This window comes from Apiospora aurea (assembly GCF_038362705.1).
Source record: "Apiospora aurea strain CBS 24483 chromosome Unknown utg000004l_segment0_segment0, whole genome shotgun sequence".
Classification (NCBI taxonomy): Eukaryota; Fungi; Ascomycota; class Sordariomycetes; order Amphisphaeriales; family Apiosporaceae; genus Apiospora; species Apiospora aurea.
The window spans coordinates 1,548,970-1,569,991 of record NW_027117391.1 but is presented as its reverse complement, the minus strand read 5'-3'; the positions used below and the strand labels follow the sequence as shown (position 1 = coordinate 1,569,991).

General features: G+C 52.5%; 6 protein-coding genes across 6 annotated transcripts; 3 read left to right on the top strand and 3 right to left on the bottom strand.

Annotated features, from left to right (window-relative positions):
• Positions 1-361: 361 nt before the first annotated feature.
• PG986_005285 (uncharacterized protein) lies at positions 362-3,601 on the bottom strand (the record flags this gene model as incomplete). The annotated part of the gene is made up of 5 exons (XM_066841507.1): positions 362-2,703; positions 2,764-2,854; positions 2,949-3,230; positions 3,316-3,405; positions 3,467-3,601. 5 exons carry the CDS (start codon positions 3,599-3,601, stop codon positions 362-364), a joined length of 2,940 nt encoding a protein of 979 aa, XP_066701369.1.
• A 1,018-nt stretch (positions 3,602-4,619) lies between these two features.
• On the top strand, positions 4,620-5,041 carry PG986_005284 (sm snRNP core protein Sme1; the record flags this gene model as incomplete). Its single annotated transcript, XM_066841506.1, has 3 exons — positions 4,620-4,760; positions 4,829-4,922; positions 4,989-5,041. 3 exons carry the CDS (start codon positions 4,620-4,622, stop codon positions 5,039-5,041), a joined length of 288 nt encoding a protein of 95 aa, XP_066701368.1.
• A 147-nt stretch (positions 5,042-5,188) lies between these two features.
• Positions 5,189-6,009, bottom strand: PG986_005283 (5-formyltetrahydrofolate cyclo-ligase; the record flags this gene model as incomplete). Its single annotated transcript, XM_066841505.1, has 2 exons — positions 5,189-5,835; positions 5,895-6,009. The coding sequence occupies 2 exons, from the start codon at positions 6,007-6,009 to the stop codon at positions 5,189-5,191; spliced, it is 762 nt and encodes a 253-aa protein (XP_066701367.1).
• Positions 6,010-7,150: 1,141 nt separating this feature from the next.
• PG986_005282 (OPT-domain-containing protein) lies at positions 7,151-10,393 on the top strand (the record flags this gene model as incomplete). The annotated part of the gene is made up of 2 exons (XM_066841504.1): positions 7,151-9,423; positions 9,490-10,393. 2 exons carry the CDS (start codon positions 7,151-7,153, stop codon positions 10,391-10,393), a joined length of 3,177 nt encoding a protein of 1,058 aa, XP_066701366.1.
• Positions 10,394-13,136: 2,743 nt separating this feature from the next.
• On the bottom strand, positions 13,137-14,129 carry PG986_005281 (uncharacterized protein; the record flags this gene model as incomplete). The annotated part of the gene is made up of 1 exon (XM_066841503.1): positions 13,137-14,129. The coding sequence occupies one exon, from the start codon at positions 14,127-14,129 to the stop codon at positions 13,137-13,139; it is 993 nt and encodes a 330-aa protein (XP_066701365.1).
• A 2,435-nt stretch (positions 14,130-16,564) lies between these two features.
• Positions 16,565-20,812, top strand: PG986_005280 (elongation factor 2; the record flags this gene model as incomplete). The annotated part of the gene is made up of 3 exons (XM_066841502.1): positions 16,565-16,575; positions 16,639-19,108; positions 19,946-20,812. The coding sequence occupies 3 exons, from the start codon at positions 16,565-16,567 to the stop codon at positions 20,810-20,812; spliced, it is 3,348 nt and encodes a 1,115-aa protein (XP_066701364.1).
• Between the last annotated feature and the right edge of the window lie 210 nt (positions 20,813-21,022).

Below are 21,022 nucleotides of genomic sequence, written 5' to 3'. Positions count from 1 at the left end.
TGCCACTGGCGCCTTCCAGCGCTCCTCTGCAAGCATACTGATGCATCATAAAAAGCCGTTGCTCCCCACCCGGCGGGTCACAACAATCTACAGGCGTTGTGTCCAGCAAGTAGTAGGTAGCACTGTCCGCTTCTTTATGCCTCCTTGCATTCCCTAATAAAACGGAGCCCGAAGTGGAAAGCCATCAACTTCGCTCGGTGCCCACACCAGTCGTGGTAACTCTCTTCTCTTCCACCTCCACCACCACGCACCATCATATTCCACATAACTGTGGGCTACTGGACGATCGCCAGCGAGGCTATCAGGCGGCAAGCCAATATTGGGATGAAAGCAGCCAGGATTGGCACTTTTGTATGGGATTCTAGCCCTCAAAGCGGAAACGGGATGCTTCAAGGTCACCCAACCCATCACGAGGAGCCACATAGCGTCTTCGGTACGTGTTCGTGAAATCTTGCAGGATAGATCGGATTTGGCGTACCTCCCCGGTATCGTTGGCACCTAGCCGTTCCCTAATCTTGACCATCAGGCGCTCCACCTCGGCAGGAGTGACTGTGCCTTGCGGAAGCATTGTCAGGGTTCGCTCAACCCAGGCTGCTGTTTCCGTCGGCATGATCTCGAACAAGGAGAGAAGGGCACCGCTGGCATCAGCAAAGCAGTCGCGGGGGAAACTGATCATCATGCCTGCTAGGAGACGTTTCACCAAAGCGTCTCCCTGGCTGATGATCAACTGCTTCACCATGTTCTGCAGTTGCACATCGACACCCGGGCTTACGTGCTCGAGAGATGAAGGGGGGTTTTTGCCGCCCCAAGATAACAAGTCTCGAACGTAATGCAGCGTAGCCGATAGCGGTGGCCGTTGTTCCAATCCCAGGACAGATATGGCGGCTTCGAAGATAGGGGTGAACAGCTGGGAAGGGATGAGTTTGTGGGGATAGTAAAGAAGAGCATCGATCATGAGGCGGAAGAAGTCTTCTGTAACGTCTGGTAGCTCTTGTGGAGATAATTCGCTGATGAAACGCAGAACATTCGTTGCTTGCGCCTCAAAGAATGTGTAGATGGAGTCTGTGATGCTTTGGTCCACATGTTCTCGATCGTCGGAGAATTCGCGGAGGATGGCGCTGGTTACCCAAAGGAAACACCCCTGTCTTGAGCTTTGGAAACCTTGTGCCAGCTTGTTGGCCATCTCCGGCAGTAATGGTGTCATGGCACCCCGGTGGCTTATCACAATGAAACGCCAGCATCTGCAGATTCGCTCGCAGATGGGAGAGAAGTCAACAAAGCTTTCGAGCACCTTGGCCAAGATGGGGAAAACCTCCATCCAGTACTTGACAGCAGGGTCCTCTTCGCCACGAGCCACCGGGGGCACGGTAACCACGATCTGCACAAACATAGTGATAAGCTGCAAATGGTCGGCGACTGCAAGCTTCCCGGGCTCATCAGTCGCATTGTTTGCCTTGGTCATCAGTCTTTGCACAAGGGGGTCGCAGTACAGCTTGAGCAACCGGTAGATATCGGTCTTTGGCTGCATCGCAACCACGGTGGCCACACCTTCCGTGATCTCTTCTTGGCTAGCATCTTGCAGAGTGTCAAGGACCTGATCGTAAAACTGCTGGAGCTGATCCACCTGTACACCAAGCAAATGCTTGCAGTCTTGGCAGAAATACTTGATGGCCATTGCTGCTGCACGAACGACCTCCTTAGAATCAGTCTGGAACGACGAAACAATGTAGTTGAACTGGCCCTCAAAGAGTTCGGGGTGTGCTGCTGTCCATTCGGTGTATCGCCCAAGTACCATGATGGTGGCGAAGCGAAGCTTTTCGTGAGCAGGAATCTGAATGAGCAAGGGCATAAGTTGGGGAAGGACGATGCTCTCATCTTTCTCCACCATACGACCCATGGCTCGCATGGAGAACAAGGGTGCTTCCAGCTCTTGCCAATGAGGTACTGACGTGGCCGTTGCCATACCTCCATACTTCTGAGTCCATATTTTAATGGCATCCAGGACTTTGGTCAGACAGTCGGTAACGCCCATTACCTCACAAGCATCTTTGAGTGTATCGCCCATATGATGCCTGAACTCTCGAAACTTCTCCTCCGCGACAAGATCGTTGGAGAACAGCTCGCGGGCGTTGGCATCGCGTCCATCCTCGGAATCAGGATATTGCAGGTGCTTCAACAAGCTATCCACCAGCTTCGAGTAGACGTCGACGAGCTCCATCCTAGCCTGAATGTAGCGTTCCAGTACGAGGTATTGCTTCAGTTCATACCAGAAGTCGAAGGTGTACTCGATCACGTCTCGTTCTTCATCCCTCTCCACGCACTCCAGGATTGCATCAATAAGGGGCCGGAAATGCGCAGTCTCGCGCGCGATAGCAACAACCCAGGCGATACCAGCATCAGAGAAGACCCGTGTTAGCGACTTGTACGCCTCGGTGTCTTCTTCCTCGACGAATTTCTGAATCTTAGGCCGCAGCCCAATGACCCTTGGAAGCATGATATTGATGCTTGCAACATTGTCGTCAACCTCCCTGGTTTCCCTCACAATGCTCGAGAGGCATTCGGCAGCCTCCTGGAACGAACGGTCGCTCTCTAGAGCATTGAACACCACACCCAAAAGAGGGGAATTGACGAAGTCATTGACGGGGACTTCGCGCAACCATGATGTTATGCACTCTAACAGCTGAGGATTCGTCGCGGCTTCGGCTACAACGCAGTATATTAGCATTTATCGGCGAGGACTATGTGATGCTGCAAACGACTTACGTGAAGAGTGCGCGTAGTTGATCAGTAGTTGCACTACCTGAGGGGCGTTGTCCGACAATAATTCGGTGGTTCTCAGGGCGAGTTCTTCTTCCTATCGAAACCAATTAGACTGCGATCCAAGGTCTGTTGTACCACCACGAGGCGCCGCCGGAAGATAATTTGCTGCTAATTCGCGGTCCACATACACTCAGGCTGATTTTGCGTCCTTCAGTCACCTCTTCAGGAAGAACTCGGAGGAAGTCCAATATGCAAGTATGGCTTTCGGGTTGGTTGCCGAGCGAGGATACAACCAGCGGCAGAACATCCTTCCACTGTGTCATCTGAATTGCCAAAATCGCCAGGCAGACGCACAGCTGGACTCGGATAGGCCTGGGTCCTGAGGCGTAGGCCTGCAGCAACTCCAGTAGTTGGGTTCTGACGGCCGGGTGTTCCTCGGCCGGTACTTGAGTAGAAAGGTCGTAGGTGATCTGTCATGATCGTTCATTAGTCCTCATTTATTCGCAGGACTTCCCAGACAGTTTGCTTTGCGGCGCTGCAATTCCGTTTCCTTACCTTTCCCTTCAAAGTCGTCGCCGCGAACACCTTGGCCTCAGGCTCGGCATCCGACTTCAGGATCGTGATGGTCGTAGTCCAGGCGCTTGGCTGCCGAGAGTCACGTCAGTAAACAGCCTTTTCCATGCGATGCCAGGGTTCGAAGACCTACCGACTTCTGGAAGTTTTCCAGATACGTGGCTGCCTTCTTCTTCCGGTCCGCATCGTTACTTCGCATCGTCAGGACTGCGTCCAGCACCGCAGCAGGGGCAAAAGCCGCCTGGTCGCCGACGCCGTTGGCAGCCATGATGGGCGTGGTATAGTTATGTGGGAGCAGCGATGGCTTTCCGGACGAGGAATTTGCTGGGGAGAAAGCAGGCTGGCCAGGTCGTGGTCGAACAAAGAAGGTAGCTTATGATTCAGAGTCAGAGGCAAGTGGCTGCTTATCGATAACTTTCCCCACGTTGCGCTCTGGTTCGAGAAAGGGCTCAGTGGGATTAAGTCGTCCGGGCGAGGTGGGAAGTAAAAGATATACGTGCTGGCGTTGTGGTGGTGAAGAAGAGCGAATGCGCCGAGTGGGAAAGCCCTGTATGAAGATTATGTTTTGGCTGCCTAGATGGAAAGCCTCCCGGGAAAGAAGAGAGATGTTTTCATTGATCATTGTTCCCTGAACATCAGGTTGCTACGCAATAATTCCACGGTGGGGCAGGCAAGATTGGCCAGCTTTAACTCCCCTCCATCCAAGCGCCAAGGTCCAACACCGCCGAGCGCTGGAAGACATGCGCCGCACGCACTACCCAACATGCGACCCCCAAACTTCTATGTACATGCTTTGTTTAGTACATGGTACTTACCTACCTACTTTATGCAATTGCACAGATTTACTGCTTACCCTTAGATCTGTCTTTCCAACAGCAAAGGCTGCTCTCGATAAGGATTAGGTAGGCCTCTGACCGCAGTGCCAACTGACATCAGTGCCAATCCAATTGATGGATATGGAGTGAGCTCGTGAGAGCGAACACCAAAGAAGAAGAGGGGGCGGCCAATCCCTGAGGCAGCTCCATCCAAGCAGCTCCACAAATATGGGCAGCCAGCAGCGGGACGGACGCCAGCACAGACAGTCAGTTGAGAGCTGCCCCAAAGCCGCCTCTTGTTAATTTTTAGGTGTCAGCCTTGTCCGTTCCAGCAACCTCTAAACGCGAACCGCCTTATCCATTCACGCGACTGACCACCTTCCTCACCGACAACCGATATTTCTGCCAGACCTTCGCAGCTTGCAATCTCTTCCCCCAAAGAGTAGCTACGGCAAGAAACCCCATTTCGCAATGACTGGCCGCGGTGGTGGTGGTGGGCGTAAGGTTCTCCTGCCGCCCATCAACTTCATCTTCAAGCTCCTCCAGTCGCATGCCACGGTCAAGATTTGGTTGTACGAACAACTGGCCATCAGAATCGAGGGAAAGATCCGGGTAGGTTACACATAGCCGCATTGGACTGGTGCGAAGAACAGCGACTGACTGAGCTGTTGGCTTTCTAGGGCTTCGACGAGTTCATGAACCTGGTTATCGACGATGCGGTGGAGGTCAAGCAGATTACCAAGACGAACCCCGAGGAGAAGAGAAGGACATTAGGTACATGCATCCCAAGCCTCTTTCTCCTATCTATCAAGCAGCATGCGACTAACACATCATTCGCAGGGCAAATCCTACTGAAGGGCGACAATGTGTCTTTGATCCAGGAGGCTCAGTGATTGACATCAGGAAAATTGGCGTACAGGGCTTCTATGGGCGTCAGGTTTGACGCGCCGGTCATATATACTACGATACCACGTTGCAAAAAAACATGATAACAGAACAATCTCGGTTGATGGCTGTCTATTTTATCCACCTATCAAAGCTCATCGGTCGGTCGGTGACACTTTGAGCTCGCCATCACCAAGAAAGACGCCATCTATGGGCTGGTCATGCGGGCCAACTGGGACCGAGTGCTCTGAAGATGGCGGGAGGAATTGTTCTCTCAGAGCTAGCGCATACAGCAATACAGACGGTCGACCGCTCGGGGCCCTGTCTTGTTCCGAAGCCGCCAAAGTATACCTATGCAGAAAGTAATCATAGAAGCCTTTGCCATGACCGAGCCTACGGATTACTCCAGTGCTGGGGTCGGCGTCGAACGCAACCCCTGGCAGTAAGATGAGATCAAGGGATGCATCTTCGGAAGGCTCTCCGCCGAGCTCCCCTACGGTTCGCTGCCTCTGATTGACAGTAGTAAGATCAACACTTGGAATGCCCCACTTGTCGCGTTGGAGAGACTCGTAGTCTTGCACATCTCTCAGACTCACCATATCCATGAGTCTTGTGGGACCATCCGCCGCTGGTAAGCCCGATTTGTGAAGATACGGCACGAAGACACGCTTCCCAGACGACAACGCGTCCCTCACAATCAAATCTGTCTGAATCTCCCCATTGGGCATAGACAAGTAGACTGCAACGTTCTTGGCGTTGATATAGGGCTGAGATTTGGCCAAGCGGTTGAAGGCTTGCAAGCCTAGACAGTATCATGTTAGCCGATCCTCGGAGCTTTACTGTCAATAGGTTATTGCTGACTCTGAGATGTTACCGAATCGGATGGTATGCTGACAAGCCTCTGCTTCATGAGAGTCCGCAGCTGCGTTTTCGCTGTTTTCAAGGCTGTCGAGTTCATTTCCGGCGACTGCTGCATCATTGCAGCCCCCCTTAAGCAATCTGGTGAATGCAGTACGAGTATCGAGGAAGATATGGGCATATGTGCTACCGAATCGGCGATAAAAACCCCCATGAAACGGCGTTGTGATAGCAGTGACGTCTGAGCCCACAGGTCAAGCTACAATACAACCCCGCCTATCAACGTCGGGCTGGTGCAGACCCAGAACAGAACAAACTAGATGAGAAATGGCAGCAAGGGGATTGCCTCCGTAACGATGTACCAATACGAACGCTGCGCTGCTTGCCAAGAGCCAGCCAGTGAAGGACGAGTATGGAGCGGATGGAGCGGCAGGAGCGGGAGCACGCAGATAGGTGGAATGTCAGCCAAACAGAGGATGGCAGGATGGGCACATTGGCTAATAAAGGAGGCTCGAACTCTCGGGCGTTTCTCGATGCATCGTGTGGCACAAAACTGCCAGTGTCTATCGATCTTATCAATCTGATCAACAGCGAAACTTTCCAAGGGCCCGCTAGCCGGGTTGCCAGGTTAGCGTGTCGATTGGGGAGCCTCACAAGCCAGCCAGCCGCCTTTGCCGCAGCGACAGCCCATGCCAGAATAAGTTTTGGCTGACGTCTAAAGGCCACCTGAGAAATTCCAGACTGCAAGCCAGCAGACCACCTGCATGCATCACTCCACGTACCTACCTATTATTCTATGCTACATCTGCAGCGTACGTACATACATACATACATACATACATACATACGTACTATATCCCTCGCATCGAACACCTCTATCGTCGCCTCGATCCATTCTTTAGCTCTCTCTCTCTCCGTCCATGTGTTGCGCTAGGCCGTTCCAAATCAGTAAATCTGCACATGTGCAGTCGTCAAGGTGGGGATATCCAGTGTCCTGCTCTTACGACCAGGGTATTACCAGCTGCTGCGTCTACCTAGGCTAGCTTCCAATATTTTGCATCCTCCATACAGCCATTCCATAGGGTGTAGGGCAGTCGGCCGTATCACCTGCTTGACTCATTCTCTCCATTGGGCATCGAGTCAACCGGCGGTTGCGCGCGCCATCCCCCTCGTGTGTTGCTAACGCCTGTCACCTTTGGGAAACCACACCTCGGTAGCCTTGTCTCGCGTGCCTTGCTTTTTCCTTCCAGTCTTCTCCGATGCCACAGTCGCATGCGAAGAGCCATGATCATTCGCTGTCACCGTCGTCCATCCCCACTACTCCGGCGCAAGATACCTTCCCGTTAGAACCCATCCGCCCCAGAAATCCCAAAAGTCCCACATTACGTACCAAGTCCAGCCCCACGGAGCACCATGCGCCTGCCGCCGTTATAACTTCATCAGCCCATGACCCCTCCACTGCCCTGCTTGAGGACCCGGGCACCGTGCTAGACGAGATCCTGCCTCCTGCAAATTCTCGAGGGTCCCATGGCGACAGCAGCGCATGCCACGACAACTATGATCTCCACACTCCTTGCGAGACTGAGGTGATCCGTCTGGCCGTAGACGAGCGACGAGGCCCAATGTCGAAGGCTCCCCTACTTATCCGCTCGTCGCCGGGCTTCGGTACCGGGTCGTACGGCGCGGCACCTCTGAATCCTGTCGAGGATGACGCAATCGACGGCGGCGACGATGATCTGACAGAAATACCCCACAGGCGCTCGACCGAAGCCGAAGCCGATACTTCGCGGCGGCGCAAGTCTCAGAGCACTACTCGGTCCAATGGCTTGGCATGCGAGAGCATGTCGACTTTATCAAGACGAAGAAGAATATCAGAGGAAATCGGGGGTTCCACTGTTGTTGGTGGTGTCGAAGGCCGGTTCGGGGTCACAGAAACATCTCTGTCAAGCGAACCCATTATAGATGCGAAGTCGAGCTCAAGCTCATTGCATGGCGGCGACGAGGAGGATGATGCGCATGGTTCCGACGGGGACTTTACAGCCGACATAAACGACGAGGATCCGCCTGATAACTCTCCGTACCCCCAAGTTCGCGCCTCGGTCTCCCCAACAGACAATACTACCCTATCCATAAACACCCCTCGCATGTGGATTTTGTCTACGTTATTCGCTATTCTCGGATCTTCTACCAATCTTTTCTTTTCTTTGAGATACCCAAGTGTCGCAATTACTCCGGTTATAGCATTGCTTCTTGTTCACCCTCTCGGTTTACTGTGGGATTTCGCATTAAAACGGCGGACTGACCCAACTGAAGAATTCATGGATGGCGAGAGGACAGACGCATCCAGTGCACTTCGGCCTAGCAGCGAGGGCACAGATCTTTCCAAGAAAAGAAGCCGCGGAGAACGGTTTCGTCTTTGGCTTGCTCAGGGAAGTTGGAACGAGAAGGAGCACAGCTGCGTGTATGTCAGCAGCAACGTCTCCTTCGGCTTCGCCTTTGCAACCGATGTCATCGTGGAACAAACCCAGTTCTATAAACAGGACGCCAGTATCGTGTACCAGCTGCTACTCACGTTGTCGACCCAGATTCTAGGCTATGCATTTGCTGGCCTCACCCGGCGATTTCTCGTGCGGCCAAGCGGGATGATATGGCCGGGTACTCTCATGTCTGCGGCCATGTTTACGACACTACACAAAGAAGAGAACAACCCAGCCAACGGCTGGACCATGAGTCGTTGGAAGTTCTTCTATATAATTTGGACCGGAGCCTTTCTCTTCTACTTTTTCCCTGGCCTGCTCATGCCAGCACTGAGTTATTTCAATGTGATCACGTGGTTTGCGCCAAACAACGTGGTCGTGTCGAACTTATTCGGTGTGGTGTCGGGATTGGGCCTTTTCCCGGTCACTTTTGACTGGGCTCAGATTGCCTACATTGGCTCGCCCTTATTGACCCCTTTTTGGGCTGCCATGAATGTGGTTGGCGGGTTGGTCATTGTGATGTGGGTAATTGCCCCCATTGCGTATTATACGAACACATTCTACTCGTCGTACATGCCCATCCTCTCATCGTCGGTCTTTGACAACACTGGCAAGATCTATAATGTCAGCCGGATTCTTACACCGGACTTCTTATTCGATAGCGACGGGTATGACAGCTACAGCCGAGTCTTCCTCCCCATTACGTATGTCCTCAGCTATGGACTGCAATTTGCCGGGCTGGCGTCGCTTTTGACACATACTGCTTGTTGGCATGGGAAGGACATTTGGACGCAATGGAAACGATCGCTGAAAGAAGCAGAGGAAGAAAGCAAGCCCGATTATCAGCCATTATCTGGCGGAGATACGGGACTTTCACCCATCTCACGGAATGGGCTGTCTCGAACTCTGAGGAGATCAAGTTCGAATTTTGATTCCCTCATGAGCCGAGAAGATGTCCATAACCGGCTTATGAGGAGATATAAGGATGTACCACTGAGCTGGTACTTATGGACTGCGATTACTATGACAGCCATCGGGGTTTTTGTTGTGGAATAGTAAGTCCGAACTATTTGATACTTCCCAGATCTTTTATTTTTCGAAGTATCTAACACCGTCATCAGTTATCCCATTCATCTACCCTGGTATGGTCTGTTCCTAGCTCTCGGAATATGCTCCATACTCTTCATCCCAATCGGCATAGTGATGGCAGTTACGAACCAGCAGAGCAGCATTTACCTCATTTGCCAGCTCGTCGCAGGCTTTGTCTTTCCCGGGCGGCCCGTCGCGAACATGGTCTTCGTGACGTATGGTTATATCTCGTCGGCCCAAGGCATCAAATTCGCTGCAGATTTGAAGCTTGGCCATTATATGAAAATACCACCGCGGATTCTCTTCAAAGTCCAGATGGTGGCAACAATCGTTTCCTCACTCACCCAGATTGCCGTTCTCAACTGGATGTTCACGAATGTCCCCGGCATCTGCACACCAGACGCAATCAATGGCTTCACTTGCCCGATAGCTCGAGTCCATTTCAACGGTTCCATCCTTTGGGGCGTTGTAGGCCCAGCCAAGTTCTTCGGCCCCAGTGCGACATACCGTCCGTTAGTCTGGGGTTTCCTGATTGGGGCCATCGCTCCCATCCCTCTTTGGCTCTATGGTCGCAACAAGAAGAACAGCATAGTCCGCAAGATCAACCTCCCGGTCCTGTTCGGGTCGCTGAGCTGGATCCCTCCAGCCACGGGCCTCAACTTCTCCGTCTGGGCCCTGATGTGTTACGTCTTCAACTACCAGATCAAGAACCGCGCCAGCGCCTGGTGGTCCAAGTACACCATGACATTGAGTGCGGCTCTCGACTCGGGTTTGGCTTTCGGCATCGTCATCGTCTTCTTCGGGTTCATCTATCCCGGCTGGATGGATGGCTTCTCGTGGTGGGGAACCGAGGTCTACAAACAGGGCTGCGACTGGCAAGCCTGCGCCCTGAAAGGCGTTGCAAACGGAACGCATTTTGGGCCGGATGATTGGTGATAAATTGCCCACGACAGAGAGGGGCTAAGGGGAAGATTGCATGATCCACGATAATAACGACATATTGATTATCATTGACTTGATATTTTGCACGTATCAGACAATTCTGCGATGATTTAGGCAGTTATTTAGCGAACTTTAGGAGGTGTACATCTCGAACAATGGAATTTTTAGAATAGGTTCGTTCCTTCCTAACCCACTGCGATCACTTAACGTGATGATAAGGCCATACGACCGAGGATAGGATAATATTGCAGCAGTGAGAGAGGAGCTCGGATGCTCAAATTCCCGGCCTGGGTTGATATAAACATTGGGTTCGAGCGTACATGCGGTCTTGTATGTCTTCTTACGCTTACAAATAGTCTGCTCAGTGCTGCAGCGCTAACTACTACGAGATATTTTTAGAAGAAATTTCGGGTTTGAAAATGTATTATTCAGACCCAAGGTTGCCAAATGTTTGACGTTTTATCGTGGGCTATTTCGGTCTTGGCAAATGCATATACATGTAAGCCACGCCTTGATAAGAAGATCCGGTCGCTCCCTGCCAAGTCGTCTTGGACATTATAGTTCCCAAGCACCAATGTCAAACTCGGCTGATTTGTATCTTCTAAAGGGTTGCGGCAGAGGATCATGGTGCTTGCTGATATGAGGTTCCTCGTAAGAAGGTTTAGGTATTGGACTAGCGCGGTGGCATCCGAAAGTGTTTTCGTTATTGGGCGGTTTATTCCCCTTCTCACTAGAATCGTCGACATCGCCGCCTGCGGGAGCTAGCTCATCGCTGTAGCCAAGTTCTTTTGCAAGACTCGCAATCCGGCTGGTACGCGTGGTAGCTCGAGGCTGGCCTCAGGGCATTATCCGGTCGAGCTGCCGCAGGAGTCCGCAACCTACGGACCAAGTTCACCGTGATGCGACAGTTCCAGCTCACGCAATCCTCAATGGATGGCCGTTTACATCAGGGTACAATTTCGTTGATAAATTTGGCGGCGTTCGCTTTGGGGCTTCTGACTGGTTGCCCTCGATGCCCAGCCCGCCGAACACTAACTAGTTTTGATCGCCGGTAGACACTTCGCGATACCCAGGCCACAAGATTTGCTAATCTATTGGATCTTATCAAAGGAAGTAAACATCCAGGCTGCAGTAGCTCTAACGTTTGGGGGTAAAGGGTTCACAACATCAGCTGGAGCTCCGTCGCATTAGGCCGAGTGATGTGGTTAGCTCCTGTTCGGGCCACTGCTAGTACAGATCTCTAGCAGCTACATCGTGCCCGGGAGCTGAAAAAGATCTCGGGATACCGTCCGAACTAAGTAAGTAGGGAAAAGGTAGCTTAAAATAAGAGTATTGTCATACCGGCACCCTGTGGCTTTAGCGCCATTGTTTGGGCTCGGGGGCGGCCTCGAGCGGTCTAGATGTTATTTTCCATTGTGTGCCCGAGAGGCTTTTACTGTTTGATTAACGGGAGCGCCTTTGACATGTCAATGTTTCATTGTTGTCGGGCCATGAAGATATATAAGTTGAGCTCGGGATCATGAGCGTCTCCCGTTTTGCAGACATCCCAAGAATCAGCAAAGCTCCATCCAGGACAGTGTAGCACACCTCCAACCACTACCAGCCCCTTTTCGACACTACGCCTTATCCAGCCATCGCAATGTCAGCTGCACTCGCCCACAACATCAAGACCTGTGCTGGTTGCCAAAGCAGAGCTAAGGCACAGTGGTTTGAGAAGACGATTGGGATACTGTACTACTTCTTGATCAAGCTCTTTTAAAGCACCTATTCAAACCAAATTTCAATTTCATCTTCTTCCAAAAGTACCATATTGATTGATATATTCCTTTGTCAAAAAAGAGAGAAAAAAAAAAAAGACCGCCGTGCACTACTATTTCCTTGTAAGTCGGCAATGAGAAGCCTTTATTGAAATCTCAACGCCTCTCTTTGAGCCTGCAGTCGGAGGGGTTGAGAAACGGTATTGCTCACACATAGTTGTACAGGTACATCGTTCAAATACCAGTTGCGGAAACGAAGATCGTTCCTCACAGGCCCTGGGCGCCTATCTACTTGTCGTTGCATGATATCCAGTCACCGTCTTTGGGCACAATGGACAGTATCCCCCGGTTCTGCATTGCAACCGTTAGGAACCGTTGCAAAAGTCTACCCGGGCGAAACCGACCATTCACTTGCCAGATTCTCATATGCGATGCCGACTAAAGCCTCAAATACTTGATTTGTGGGAGGGGAAAAAGATGCATATAAATCTTTGGGGCAGGCCCACGAGTATAAAAATTGGAGGGATAAAGGTGTTATCCCACGTGCTGAGCAACTACGGAGAGCAAAAGTATGGCATTTGGAGCTGGTTTCCTTGTCCCAAAAACATAGCCCAAGCAGGGTATCATGTTCTTATGGTATGGGGTATGGGGGTTGTTGATGAGAGAAAGTGCTGGTATTCATTCTCCTATCCGTGTGATGTTGCTCAACTATGCTACTTGCTGCGCGGACATAGCTAGAATAGAATACTGAATGTGAGGACTCGCTGAAAAGCGATTCGATACAAACACTACAGATGACCTCTTCCTCGGTCTTCTTGTTGATTTGATAGGCCTGAAATGTTCCGCACAAGCTCAGCTCCGCGCAGCTAAGACCAGTCCATTCAACCGAAGGAACGAGAACCTAAGCCATGTAAAAGGGACGGGCAGGAGACTTATCCTATTACGGTCATGGATTACTCAAAAATGGGCGGGCTCTGGCTTCACAGCGAGCGGGTTGGAACGGGCAGGCTACGATGCAGTCGTGTAACGATCTCCAGGAAGTCGGGGTCGTTGTCGTCTGTAAGTATGCCATGCCGAACAAAGAAGTCGATCATAACCGAAGCGCAGTTCGTCTTGAACTCTTCTCGCAGAAGCGCCTCCTTGACTTCTTCTACCGACATCAAATAGAACTCTTCCACCTCTTCATCCTGGGGTTTGGGGGTAACGTCCGACCCCACCTCGAGGTCGTAGACATACAGCACGTCGGGCACCACCAGACCTAGCTCCCCTCCGGAGCCAGCCGCGCTCTCGGCGACGTACGTGACCACTCCTGCAGACCGCGCATGTTTGCGGACAAAGTCCTCGGGCAGCGAAGCTTCTTCATCAGCCTCGTGGATGATGCACTCAAACGGCGACTCCTCGGCCCTTACGCCGCCAGCTACGGTAGTATCCAGCTTGCCTGGCCACGTCTTGAGGTGTCGACTGCGCCGAGGAACCCAAATATTGATATCGCCGGCGGATGTGCGGATATAGACTGTCATGTGCGCGCCGCGACAACAAATTCCAAATAGCCCTGCAGCAGCTCTCAACAGCTGAACACGCTTTCCGTCGTAATTAGCCCCCAGAACCTTGTAGTCCTCCGGATGTGGCCGAACCAGATTTCCAAAGACCTTTGAATCCGAAGCTGCCTGGATCACCTCCTTGAAAGCAGCATTGATGACGTTGGCGGTATCGGCTCCATTGGACGGGTCGAGGACGCGGACATTACGCGGGCCGAAGGGGTCGTGGGTAATGACAAAGTTCGACGTCCACGGCATCTTCTGCACAATGGACGGAAGCATGAATCCATGGGGCCGAGTGTCTCCAGGGAGGAGGAGCTGGTAGAGCGCGGTTTGGTCATCTTGCGAGTAGGGCCGCTGCGAGATGTCGACGTGGGGATAATTATCGCATGCCTTCACTAGGTCGAGGTACGTTCTTTGCTTTGGCTGGGACATCCTGAGGATCGCTGCAGATGCTCGTCCTTCTATTTTTCTCTTCTTCTCAGTTCCAAACCCGAGACCGCACTGCTCTCCGAGGGCCAATTCAGGTCTTTGCTAGGGCAGATCTTTGGATGGTGATGGTTGAAGTCGTGATCGCTATTTCCGGAATTGCGTTTTAGGGAACAGCCCAATAAATTCACGGTTCAAATTTCACAACGTGATTATACAAATCATTGAACATTTACATCAATATTCCTGATATCTTCTATTCGGTGTAAGTCACACCTGGCAGCCTTGCCTATGACATCCTTAGGAGTATGTCATTGGTATAGTAGCTATCGATAAGATAAGCTTAGCTGAATTACCCCTCCAGCCCACACTGTTGGTGCTGTCCCCCACTTCGGAGTAGGAGCAAAAGAAAGTGCTGCTCGGGTAAAGAGAGGGGTAGTCCATGGTAGCTGGGCAACACTGAGCAGAACTGACGTCCCGGGGTTTGCTTCAGCTTGATGCTGCATGTATCACCTGCAAGTAGGTGACCAGTGGGCATCATAGCTGCGGTAAGATTCACGAACTGAGAACGAACATTTTCCCACCGGGAAGCTTATTCTGCTTGTGGGGTGTGGTACGCCAGAACCCAAAGAACAGCTTGGTGCTGCCAGAGAGTGCTGGCCCTTACAGTTTCACGCTCCGCAACAACTGGGCTGGGATACAACCTAGAGATCCTGGGTAAAAGAGCTGTATTTGCCCTTTGATCAGACATACGAAATACACATAGGAGTGTCTCTTGCAGGAGAAAAAGCATGGTGAGGGATGGGCATCCTCGTGGTGAGTGTGGTGGGAGATCATTGGTACTGGAATGGGTGGCGGGGCTTGTTCCCAGATGTTGCCTGCATGAGGGACAGGGAGAAAGCAGCGCTCCAGTTAGAGTTCGTATGTGATGGTCTTCCACTTCATGCCCAATTCCTGGACTCTTTTGAGTTTAGGCCTGTGTCTGCAGCATTACCTCTAGTGCGTTAGTCGAGGTCTTATTCAAGCTGTCATCCATGCCTAGCTGCGAAGCTCTTCCTCCTAGTCTCTCGGACTTAAGAAAGAGTCACGCCGGATGAGCAAGCCTTGCTACTGCATTGGGGGGAGGGGAGACAGAGAGAGAAGGCAATTCGGTCGAAATTCGCCCAGCAAGTCAAGTGGCATCATCCCACATGTTCTCGTCAGGCGAGTGGCCAGAGTGGGTAAATGCGCCGTCAATATCAGACTCGAGACACCAGTCCAGACCCAGACCCGGACAGGCTGTGGCAGTACACAGTCCCCCCTGCGTGTGTTTTCGGCGCACCAAATCAGCATTTGCTTAGAAATTCCACCGCCCGATAAGATGATGAGTCCTCCCCGCTCGCCCGCCCAGTTTCAGTTATCCCACAGATATTCCATAGGTACAGCACGTACTCCGTAGGCAAGACAGTCATCCCATTGAATAAGTTTGTTTTTCAGGACGATGACTCCAGTGGCGTATGACAGCTATTGTGGCAGACGAGACACTGGGATCAACGGGATAACCGGGTGATTCCAGTGTCTTTTTCTAATGTATTCAATGGGACATCGATTATTCCAATGGAAAAACGTGAGATAAGCAGTAGACAGTCCAGAGCACCCAGTGGCAATTCGCAACCTAATTAGGGCTTGGATGAAGTTGTCCCATTAACAGCACCACCAACTTTCACACGCCCGACCAGGTGGGGCCAGCTCCCCTCAGTTTTTTTTTACTGCAGCCCCGCACTTTGACCAGTTTATTCGACTGCGACAGTTTCCCTTAACTCCCCCCTCCTCCTCTTCACATAACCACTGCAGGGAGAGCCTTCTGTTGGTGCTGCGTGCGACTTATAAACATCAACTTCTTCTTCGGTTTTCCTGTGTTCAATCTGTCTCGTCGATCGTTCTTGATCGACTTTTGCACAGAAGAGGTCTCTTTCTCGCCTCGCACAACCCCGCACCACCGGGTCGTTCAACACCACACATCACAGGTTTTCGTCGGGTCTCGCCCGTAAAACACCGCAAAGATGGTCAAGTAAGTTCACTGCCTATCCGTCCTCATTTTCATAGACGTCGGTCATCACTGCCATGGCGGTTTCTTGCGTTGCTACGATAGCGCAATGTCCATGGTTGCCGCCCCGCGGGGCTTGGCATCGTCAACACCAGATCCTCACCACCACCATTTCATCGAGACTATGCTAATTATTGTTTCTCTACAGCTTCAGTAAGTTCAATACAGAGTTATCATTGCCTTTCGATACATCGGGAATTTCCCCATCCGGTTTTTCTTCGCTTGGGGATGATTGCCTGATGTCCAACTTCCCCACCCCTGATGGCTCGACATCCTCAACACCAAAGTTTCATCACCATAATGATATAAAACGCATGCTAACCCCCCCGTGGCCGTGGACGAGGTCCGTAAATTGATGGACAAGCCGTAAGTATTCAACACCAGAGAACCGATTACAACGACTTGGGAACAGTTACTAATACAACACAGGTCCAACGTGCGTAACATGTCCGTTATTGCCCACGTCGATCACGGCAAATCTACCCTCACCGACTCTCTGCTGGCCAAGTGCGGTATTATCTCTTCCGCCAAGGCTGGAGATGCCCGTGCCACCGACACACGTCAAGATGAGCAGGACCGTGGTATCACCATCAAGTCCACCGCCATTTCCCTGTACGGCGAGCTCCCCTCCGAGGAGGACATTAAGGACATCCAGAACCAAAAGACCGAGGGCAACGGCTTCTTGATCAACCTGATCGATTCGCCTGGTCACGTTGATTTCTCTTCCGAAGTCACTGCTGCCCTGCGTGTCACCGATGGTGCTCTGGTTGTCGTCGACACTGTTGAGGGTGTCTGTGTCCAGACCGAGACCGTCCTTCGCCAGGCTCTTGCCGAGCGCATCAAGCCCGTTGTCATTATCAACAAGGTCGATCGTGCTCTTCTCGAGCTTCAGGTCTCCAAGGAGGACTTGTACCAGTCTTTCTCCCGTACCATCGAGTCCGTCAACGTCGTCATCTCGACTTACCTCGACAAGTCTCTCGGTGACCTCCAGGTCTACCCCTACAAGGGAACCGTTGCTTTCGGTTCCGGTCTCCACGGTTGGGCCTTCACTGTCCGCCAGTTCGCCACCCGTTACGCCAAGAAGTTCGGTGTCGACCGTAACAAGATGATGGAGCGTCTCTGGGGCGACAACTACTTCAACCCCCACACCAAGAAGTGGACCACCAAGAGCTCTCACGAGGGCAAGGAGCTTGAGCGTGCCTTCAACCAGTTCATCCTGGACCCCATTTTCAAGATCTTCTCTGCTGTCATGAACTTCAAGAAGGATGAGGTTACCACTCTTCTTTCCAAGCTCGACCTGAAGCTCGAGACCGCCGACAAGGACAAGGAGGGCAAGCAGCTGCTCAAGGCTGTCATGAAGACTTTCCTGCCCGCCGCCGACTCCCTGATGGAGATGATGATTCTTCATCTGCCTTCCCCCGTCACGGCCCAGAAGTACCGTGTCGAGACTCTGTACGAGGGTCCTCAGGATGACGAGGCCGCCATTGCCATCCGTGACTGTGACCCCAAGGGTCCCCTCATGCTGTACGTCTCCAAGATGGTGCCGACCTCCGATAAGGGTCGATTCTACGCCTTCGGTCGTGTCTTCGCCGGTACCGTCCGTTCCGGTCTGAAGGTCCGCATCCAGGGCCCCAACTACATCCCTGGCAAGAAGGAGGATCTTTTCATCAAGGCCATCCAGCGTACCGTTCTCATGATGGGCGGCAAGGTCGACCCCATTGACGATATGCCTGCTGGTAACATTGTCGGTCTGGTCGGTATCGATCAGTTCCTGCTCAAGTCTGGTACCCTCACCACCAGCGAGACCGCCCACAACATGAAGGTCATGAAGTTCTCCGTGTCCCCTGTCGTCCAGCGTTCCGTCCAGGTCAAGAACGCCCAGGATCTTCCCAAGCTTGTCGAAGGTCTCAAGCGTCTCTCCAAGTCTGACCCTTGTGTTCTGACTTCCTCCAACGAGTCCGGTGAGCACGTCGTCGCCGGTGCTGGTGAGCTCCATCTCGAGATTTGCTTGAACGATCTCGAGAACGACCACGCTGGTGTTCCTCTTATCATCTCCGACCCTGTCGTCGGTTACCGTGAGTCGATTGCTGGCAAGTCTAGCATGACAGCTCTGTCCAAGTCGCCCAACAAGCACAACCGTATCTACATGACGGCTGAGCCCATTGACGAGGAGCTTGCCCTGGCTATTGAGGCTGGCAAGATCTCTCCCCGTGAGGATTTCAAGACTCGTGCCCGCACTCTGGCCGACGACTTCGGTTGGGATGTCACCGATGCCCGCAAGATTTGGTGCTTCGGTCCCGATACCCAGGGCCCTAACCTGTTGGTTGACCAGACCAAGGCTGTTCAGTACCTGAACGAAATCAAGGACTCCGTTGTCTCCGGTTTCCAGTGGGCCACCCGTGAGGGTCCCGTTGCTGAGGAGCCCATGCGTGGTGTCCGCTGGAACATCATGGATGTCACCCTCCACGCTGATGCCATTCACCGTGGTGCTGGTCAGATCATGCCCACCACCCGTCGCGTCCTGTACGCTTCTACTCTGCTTTCCGAGCCCGCTCTCCAGGAGCCCGTCTTCCTGGTCGAGATTCAAGTGCCCGAGCAGGCTATGGGTGGTGTCTACGGTGTCCTTACCCGCCGCAGAGGTCACGTCTTCGCTGAGGAGCAGCGTCCCGGTACCCCTCTCTTCACCATCAAGGCCTACCTGCCCGTCATGGAGTCTTTCGGTTTCAACGCCGATCTCCGACAGGGAACTGGTGGCCAGGCCTTCCCCCAGATGGTCTTCGACCATTGGCAAGTCCTTCCCGGTGGTTCGCCCCTCGACAACACCTCCAAGGTCGGTGGTATCGTCAACACCATCCGTAAGCGCAAGGGTCTTAAGGTTGATGTGCCCGACGTCAGCAACGTAAGTTTACATCCAAGCTCCTCTTATGTGTTGAAACATTCACTAATCAATTTGTACAGTACTACGACAAGCTGTAAGAAACTTATCAGCAAGCTGATAAACATCGGTCTCATACCACATTTCACGACGATTATGAGACAAAATCTCGCATTTACGGGTTGGACCTAGGCGCCCGGGAGGAAATGCGACGCCTTGGTGGACAAGGAATGATGCGACCGTGGATACCGGAAAAGCTACAAAGGCACAGAGCGTGGATCCTATATTAGCTGTCGTCCATTTGGTTCGCTCTGTAGTTATGAGGAATTGATTTTACGTTTAGACAACTCCTGCATGTTTTCTGCTTCTGTGACTTGTTTGTAGCTCCAACTCCTATAAACTGGTAGACTCTTGAACCGTAGGCTGTTTTGCTGTTAGGTAATCGTTGAGTCCGAGTCTCGAGTCATTCATTTCGCAGAGCAATCACTCAAGGTAGCAACCCGGGTGTTTGCTATACCGCAATGCGTCGAAGCGGGGTTTCCAGGTGAGAGGTATACTCGGGTCTGATTCGTTGCTCATGAGCTCCTCGGTATTCACTACATACATACATTCTGTCATTTTGACCGAAATCAGGGTATCATTTTCAGAATACCTGGTGCTGGCTTTACGAGAATAGAATGGCAAATTCGTTCCATATCCACCCTAGTACTAAACACTTCAGGTGGTCTCGAGATCTCCCACCGGTGCTCACTGTGCCTTCCGGAGCCGAGATTTCATTTGATCTGCATGACGGAGGCAACAATCAGGTAGAAGCATAGTTAGCTCTTCCCCTCAGTGCCTCAGCTTACCTAGTACAACTAGATCCGTCTGGACAATGTTGAAGAAGCCCTATCGAGCTTTGACTTCACCCAAGCAGATCCGGGCCATGGTCCGGTTTACATAGAAGGCGCAGACACTGGTGACGTGCTGCGTATCGACTTCCTCGAGCTGGAGACGGCCGACTACGGCTGGACCGCGATCTTTCCGGGGTTCGGAATTCTCGCCGACGAGTTCGCCGATAAGCCGCCGGCGCTACGTATGTGGGACCTCGGCGGCGCCGCCGAGAGGCGCTACATCGAGTTCCCAACGACCAGCGAACACCTCAAGGGTAAGATCCGCGTCCCCTTCTCCCCGTTCCGGGGCACCATCGGCATTGCGCCGGCCGAGGGGGGCGACCACCCCATGGTGCCGCCCATGCTGCACACGGGCGGCAACCTCGACACGCGGCACATTACTCGCGGCAGCTCGCTCTATCTTCCGGTCCAGGTGCCCGGCGCCCTGCTCAGCGCCGGGGACGGGTACGCGGCGCAGGGCGACGGCGAGATCTGCGGGACCGCGGTCGAGACGCGTGTCACGGTCGAGAAGGGCGCGAACGCGAAGAGCTGGTGCGCCCACGGCCCCGCGATCGTGACGGCGCCCCGGGAGACCCGGCCCGAGCTCGATGGCGGCGTGGCGAAGAAGGATGAGGGGCGCGAGTTCATGGCCCTGGGCGTCGATGCGGACATGCGCGAGGCGACGAGGAAGGCGATCCGCGGCGTGCTGGCTTGGCTCGTGGCCGAGAAGGGCATGGTGTGGGAGGAGGCGTATATGCTGGCTAGTGTGGCGGGCAGCTTGAAATTGACGGAGGTGGTGGATATGCCGAATTATGTGGTTGGGTTTGGTATACCGTTGGGGATCTTTTTGGATTAAGGGGTTGGCTACTTTTTATTTAGGTTCGGGTTTAAGGGTTTCGTCCATAGAGGTTATTAATTATTATAGTAATGTTAGCGTGAGACTATACGTTTCCTTTAAAGTTATTAGTAGTTAATTTTATATAAAACAGGCTATGTTCTTTAATAAAAGATTTAACCGTGCGCACCCTTTACTATAATATATCCCGTATTATAATAACTTAATCGG